Here is a 7,592-nt window from a genome sequence, read left to right as displayed (position 1 = left end):
CCCGAAGCCGGTCCGTGGAGACGTCTCCGTCGGGTACTCTCCTCTGCCGGGCAACTCGGTTCGTCGAGACTATCTCCCCACAGCAGATTCGAGCACCTCGACCTCAACTAAACAATAACGAAATCTTACGAGAGCCTTGACATAACTATACGAATCAACCCGAGAGCGTAGCTTCTGAGCAGGGTGGCGACCCGAAGGGAACCAGAAATCGAGAACGTTATCTATATCGGTAACCGGAGCCGCCTTGGGACCGTGATTCGAAAAATCACGTCACACAGTACACATATAAAATGTACTTTTATGATGATAATGGTGATTATTGATAAAATATATGTAAAAAATTTATTGAATGTAATAAATCAAGCAATAATTTGTTCAGCTAAGGTAATGCTAAAGTACATGGATCGTACTGCGGACCCGTGCCAGGATTTTTATCAATACGCATGCGGCAACTGGGCTAAACGTAATCCTATACCCAAGGATAAGGCCGGATATGACACTTTCGAAATGCTCCGGGAATCTCTAGATTCCGTTCTGAAAGAACTCCTAGAGGAACCGATACTTCAGTCTGCAAAGGCTAATCCAGATGATGCTACCGTTAAAGCAAAACATCTTTTCAAGAGTTGCATGAACTACGGTGAGTCTCAATGATATTCGAAAGAGAGTTATATATAGAAAAGATAATAAAGCAATTGTTTTAATTAATCAACAAAATTATGGAATATTAAACACATGAACTATATGATTACATTACATAAATCTTGGATTAACTGATAACTCTTTTGAATGAAAATGGGTTACAGTTTCTGTATTCAATTATTCCATGTTAACAGCGTTTTTATCTATACTTTTCGGTCCTTTTCCAAAAGTTATGTTTGTGAAATACGGAGAATGTGTCCTTGCAAGATGGTCAATCCGATTCTTCCAATTCTTTTCCAAATACTTATTCTTTTCTTCTTCACAAAAGGCCACATATTTACACTCGTTGAATTATTTATAAACAATTCTGACTGAAACCAAATGTGATTTATGTTTTATGATGCTTTATTTCAATTCAGTTATGATCAATATAAAATCTTATGAAAACTCTGCCTAAATATTCCCAAAAAATTTGTACATCAGTTTGTTTAAAATTTTTAACAAAATTATAGTCTCAATTAATTAATATACAGGGTTTCCCATACTTAATAAGCTTTATGTCACGATGTTAAACTTCGAAGAACTTTGAATTAGTGAACGTAATTTTAATTTTTGTCCTGCGATCAGTCTCAATCGTGTTCGCCTAGTAAGTAACTCTGTTTCACAGTTTCTATTGATCACATTGTATAACTGCAGTTTAGTGAATTAACAATTATTCCACATAATAGAGAGACGTGGCCTGAATGCCGTCTATATTTATTCAATAATAAGGCATATGTTGTTTTTTGAATTTTTAATTTTCTCTAAGTTAATATCAGCAAAAGGACCACCATTTGTCTGAATACATAAAGGATCCACTTTTAATGATTTTTATAATTACAGTAAATAATACTTAGATCAAGGGACTCGGTCGAGTCTCGCAGAGACTCTTTATCCGAGTAAACTCTTATTATACCAGTGTTTGGAACGAAATATCTCACGAAACGCTATATTTCAGAAAGAGTTATTAACACATTCACTATAGAAATTGAGGGTTCTGAATTGATTGCTACCAAGTTCAACACGATTAGTGCCCGAGATTAGGGCGTTTTGAGATGGCGAGCGAGATGATTTTATTTCAGTTCCGTCGTCGTCGTCGTCGTCATCGTCGTCTTCGCACGTCCATCTACTTTTTCAAACGACAGATGGCGCTGACTGCTTTGCCTTCTTTGTACTCTGGATGGTGCTGGTAATTTACTAATACACAACACAATCAGATGCACTTTGTACGTGAATCTACCGTTCACAATGAATTTCCAGTTAATATAAGGCTGCTTTCACAATAGTATAGAATTATTAAGCCTTTAATAGCATTCATGTGGAGCACGTGTGCATGGGTGTACATATATGTGTGCTTCGACATAGTTTCTCGTATTTTCAGTGACAGTTTTTAGAGATATAGGATGTCCAGGTGTTCCTCACCGTAGGTTCCTGTATCTAGGTGTCAGACGTAGAAGTTCAGGGTATCCAGATGTTCCGCTCCGTAGTTTCTTGTATCTAGGTGTCGGATGTGGAAGTCCAGGGTGTCCAGATAAGTGTGCAACGAGCGACGCTTTGGCGCTTCGCTCAAAATATAGTATCCTCTCTGTTGTTCGCACGGTCTAAGGTATGTAAGTAATCTAGCACACTCTCCTCTCTTACGTTTACCTCACGGCTTCAACAAGCTAGACACCATTAACGACGCTTATATGCATTCAAGATTACATTTTCTTTAAACATTTGTATATATCATTTGATTTCAGTACTTAAAGCTTTGATATCCCGTTGAGCAACGAAAACTTGTGATATCCCCCAAAAAACACTTACGTGTGAAAAATTACGCCAAGTACAGGAGTGCTGTGAATTCCTCTAATAAAAAGTATTGACATCATATTATTGAATCAACCGCAAGTTATTGATAACTCAGTTCAGTTAGCAAGTAATTCTGTTTCCCCCAAAAAACACTTATGTGTAACAAACTACGCCAAGTACAGGAGTGCTGTAAATTCCTCTAATAAAAAATATTGAAATCATATTATTGAAGCCGATTACGTAAGTCACTACATGTTTGCCTATTATATGATCTAGCACTGGTCCATCATTTTAATTGTATTTTCAAAATTTCCCATAACGTTTTCGCTGCTCTTTTACATTATTACTGTTACCCATAGTTGATTATGATTTAATGGTCATTTAATGATTTATAAAACTTTAGGTGATTCCTTATCGAGTACTACTTGGCGGGTTCGTGCCAGAAATTCCAAAATACTTATTTGAACGTACTAATGGTATTCTAAAATTTTATGTTTGTTATTAAGCTTTTACCGTGACTATTTTTGACGAGTTATTGTTAATATGCCCTATATAAAAAGTTGACACTGGATTTGAGTTTGACGACTAGCATAATGAACGTAAATTATATCAAGAAATGCGCGGACCCGCTAAATACTACTCGATAAAGAATCACCTAAAGTTTTATTAATTATTAAATGACCATTAAATCATAATCAACTACGGGAAACAGTAGTAATGTAAAAGAGCAGCGAAAACGTTATAGGAAATTTTGAAAATACAATTAAAATGATGGGCCAGTGCTAGATCATATAATAGGCAAACATGTAGTGACTTACGTAATCGGCTTCAATAATATGATTTCAATATTTTTTATTAGAGGAATTTACAGCACTCCTGTACTTGGCGTAGTTTGTTACACATAAGTGTTTTTTGGGGGAAACAGAATTACTTGCTAACTGAACTGAGTTATCAATAACTTGCGGTTGAGACTGAATGAGTCATAAGGGTAACGTGCGCATATTCATTTTTCATTTTCATCTTAGCATATCCCAATTCTTCAAAGTTTAACATCACGCTATAAGGTTCATTAATTCTGAAATACCAGAACTATATAAGAAACTTTAGAAGGGTAATTTATGGACTATCAACTAGTCAAATAATATTTACTGATTTAATAATAACGTGAAATCTAGTACTAATATTAATCAACACTATTCTAATTTTGATACTGCGGCCTAGAGGTCTTGGAGCAACGTATGGAGAAACCATTGGTTGAACTCCTCGAAGAATTGGGCGGTTGGCCAATTTTACGACCTAATTGGAATTCAGAGAAGTTCGATTGGCTCCTTCTTGCTGCCCAACTTCGACTTTATAACAACGACATTCTTATTTCGGAATGGGTAGGACCTGACATCAAGAACAGCGACCAATATGTCATCCAGGCATGTTTTTTTTTCAAAATTTGAGAGCCTTTTTTCGTTTACGTAGGCTATCAAAAATAACTTGTTAATTAAATCTTTGATCAATATCATATACTGTTATTATATATCGTACTCTAGGGGAACAGTGTCGGAGACGGCATAGGGAATAACATCGGAAAATGTATGTCGTCTTAGATACCTTTTCCCTACATAAAGGATATACATATTGACACAAGTGATTTTGTGCTTCGAAAAGAAAAATAAGATGTTGCATAGTAACGACGCTCCATTTTTTATGTAATAAAATATCTGTAATAAATATTTGCACTATTTTTCAATACTAACGCTTTTCACAATATAATTTGAAAATAAAGAATTCCGATATTTTTATTATATGAAACATTTCGACATTCGTTATTAAATTTTAATGACAGAACCACACAAATCTTGATAATTGAATTTGATCAAATGTTTTGGCAGTTTGATCAAACATCCCTTGGGTTACCAACCCGAGATTATTTTCTTCAACCATCAAATTTCATCTACCTTGAAGCTTACAAAAATTACCTGATTAAAATTGCAACCCTTCTTGGTGCTCCGACTGAAAACGCTACGATCCACGCTGATGAACTCATTGAATTTGAAACAAAATTAGCAAAAGTAAGTTTATTTGTTTTTATTTCATTGTTAATCAGAAGCATGTGAAAGTATCATTGCAATTGAAACAAGACGGTGTGCGTACACGTTTCGATACTTACTGAAAATTGCAAACGAAACACTTAAGGTATTACTACGGTAAACTCAAAACCGCGTAATCGAGCTGAAATTTGGTTTACGTCTAATTTGTATAACAGTACATCTCTCTACAAATTTTTAACACGATTCACTCATCCATTTCCGAATATTTCCGAGTTAAAGTCAGGACTCGTAACACGTATTACCCATACCTGGCCAATAAAACGTGCATGGTTTTTTTTTAATTGCATTTAACTCGTCCGCGTAATTTCGATGAAAAGCTAGTATGTGGCAAAGGAAAAAATTAGGAATTTTTTAGATTTTTAGTAAGAACTTTTTACCCATAGGATTTATTGATAGACATGAAAGAAGTCGATATTTATTACGAAATCTCTCGTACGACGGCTGACAAGAGAGCGTCGGTGTATATAAGTATACACTACTACATCCACTGTGAGACCGTACCCGATGCATATACCTTTTCGGTCCGTAGTAATACCTTAACCCGTTTACTAATAGAGTCTCGGAGGAAAATCCACCACCACAGCCCAGATGTTTTATTATTTTAATATGATAGCAATTGTCATTAATTTTTGTAGGATATATTTATAATATTCTAAATAAGTGAAATAAGCAATTTTACAAACTGATACACATATGTGATGCTGGGCTCAGGTAAGAAAGTCGAGGAGTCACGTATTATATATTGTGACAAATGTGTCCATCAGCGTCGTCTACAAATGATCTGTGGCTGCTCACAACGTGCTGAAATCGAAAAAAAGATCCAAAATCTAATTGTTGGGCGCCAGGTGCGGCTTCCCCGCACCTCCATCCCTCACCACGGCCGTTTTTCACATTTCCCGGCGGCTCAGCCTCAGCGCACTGAAACTGGTAGAGAGGAACATGCGGGCGACGACAGAGAATTTCAGAGTCAGCGGATAGGCGCCCAAAATGATTAGACAGCGAGTAGAATACCGTTTCGTTTATTACCATTAAATAAACGGCGGATTTTACAATACAAATCCCGTAGCGAACAGTGTGTTCCCCAACGGCGGCTCACGACTATTCCGAGTCGTGGTGTGTAGCCTGCCCAAGACCTGTCCCTACCTCGGTGTATCTACCGAACCGCGAATCCCCTCGCGGCGCGATTCGCGATCTTCGCAGGTCTCGTTGGAGACGAGCGTTTTCTTCCTCGGGAGTGTGCCCTCCGACGTCGGTAGCCATCTAGGGCATCCGTGTGTCCGCACCACTCCCACTCGGCTATCCTCTCGCGCAAGATATTCTCTAAATAAGACCGTTCTCGCGGTACTTACCGAGAACTGGCTGTCCCATCCGTCCCTTAACCAAAATCCAAATTGTGGTGGCCGTGTCCCGTCCGCCTATCCCCGTGGTGCCACATCCCGGCTGTACGAGGGTGTCCACCAAAAACTCGGAGTTTAACACACTTGGCCACACACCAGCACTATACTATACAAAAAATAACCGGGAGCCATGGTTCTCTGCGAGAAGTCTCGATAATCGCAATCCGCGATTATCCGATATATCCGCTATCGCCCGAGCACGGAAGAAGAACTCATTTTCTCGCGGTCCACCGGACACCCGAGTCCTTACACATGGACTCCCCGTGACACACTCTTCTTCTCCTACCTACCGCTCTCCGCGGTAGGTCAAAAATCAAAACATTCTCCTCTCCGGCGCCCTCTCCTCGGACCCGCAAACCGTAGCTAGTCAAAGTTCCTGGGGTACTGGCAGTGCGTCCCGGCGGTTGAGCACCCCTTACATGCGGGTTCTCAACCCAAAAAGGGCCCCGTGCCTCCGCCGCCGGTCCACTACTTTCCCCCGTTCCCTCCTCCCGAACCACGAATCAACGAACTCTTTGGAGATGGTGGCCGGAGGCACGGCCGTGCAGCGAGTCGGCAGCGTGTCGGCAGCGCGTGTCCACTACTTTCCCCCGTTCCCTCCTCCCGAACCACGGACCTACGAACTCCTTGGAGATAGAGGTCGGTGGTACTGCCGTGCTGTCGGCAGCGCGCGGAGGTGCGGGGCTTTTGTAATGTGTCGTCCTGACGCCACGTTACAATATATACAGGGTTTCCCAAAATTACCTGACCAACGGGGTATGGCGGTGTTCGGGAGGCACCACTGATCACGAAAATGACCTAGGAGGTCGGGGTGTCTTTGGAAGATCTCCCCCAAAAAAAAAAAAAAACGGTTAGATAAGAATTCCAATGCTGTCACATCACAAGTTCGTCGTTTTTTTTTTAAACATTAGCTTGCTATTGTGAACGCCCTTTGATTTTTCGTGTCTCCAAAGTATTCCTTAGCCAAAAGTATATACAGGGTGTCCTAAAATTACCTGACCAACGGGGTATGGCGGTGTTTGGGAGGCACCACTGATCACGAAAATGACCTTCCTTTTGTCCGGAAGGTCATAGTTTTTAAATGGGAGACGGTCAAAGTTGACCAATCAGAACGAGGCGTCAAGAGAAACGTTTTCACTTACGAACTCTGAGTTTTCTTCCCTCTTTTTGTTTCTCGGTGGCTTCGGGCAGGATGACGTCAGCCGAAGACATGCCTATTGGAAACCAGAAACAAGCCACCGAGAAACAAAAGCGAGGGAAGAAAACTCAGAGTTCGTAGGTGCCTACGTTTCTCGTGACGCCTCGCTCTGATTGGTCAACTTTGGCCTGCTCCCATTTAAAAACTAAGAGCTTCCGGACAAAAGGAAGGTCATTTTCGTGATCAGTGGTGCCTCCCAAACACCGCCATACCCCGTTGGTCAGGTAATTTTAGGACACCCTGTATATACTTTTGGCTAAGGAATACTTTGGAGACACGAAAAATCAAAGGGCGTTCACAATAGCAAGCTAATGTTTAAAAAAAAAACGACGAACTTGTGATGTGACAGCATTGGAATTCTTATCTAACCGTTTTTTTTTTTTTGTGGGGGAGATCTTCCAAAGACACCCCGACCTCCTTGGGGGG

At 40.1% G+C, this 7,592-nt stretch overlaps 1 protein-coding gene across 1 annotated transcript in view; it reads left to right on the top strand.

The window, feature by feature from the left end:
- LOC107268637 (neprilysin-4) overlaps positions 1-7,592 on the top strand; it is a gene marked incomplete at its 5' end in the record, with an annotated part of 50,962 nt that overhangs the window by 6,009 nt on the left and 37,361 nt on the right. The window contains 3 exon segments of the mRNA XM_015741627.2: positions 380-637; positions 3,691-3,893; positions 4,353-4,532. Coding sequence (XP_015597113.1) covers positions 380-637; positions 3,691-3,893; positions 4,353-4,532 — 641 coding nt within the window.

Source organism: Cephus cinctus, unplaced genomic scaffold (genome assembly GCF_000341935.2).
Source record: "Cephus cinctus unplaced genomic scaffold, Ccin1 Ccin1_scaffold0062, whole genome shotgun sequence".
Lineage (NCBI taxonomy): Eukaryota > Metazoa > Arthropoda > Insecta > Hymenoptera > Cephidae > Cephus > Cephus cinctus.
Note: the sequence above shows the minus strand (reverse complement) of the source record. Positions and strands in the feature narration are given on the sequence as shown.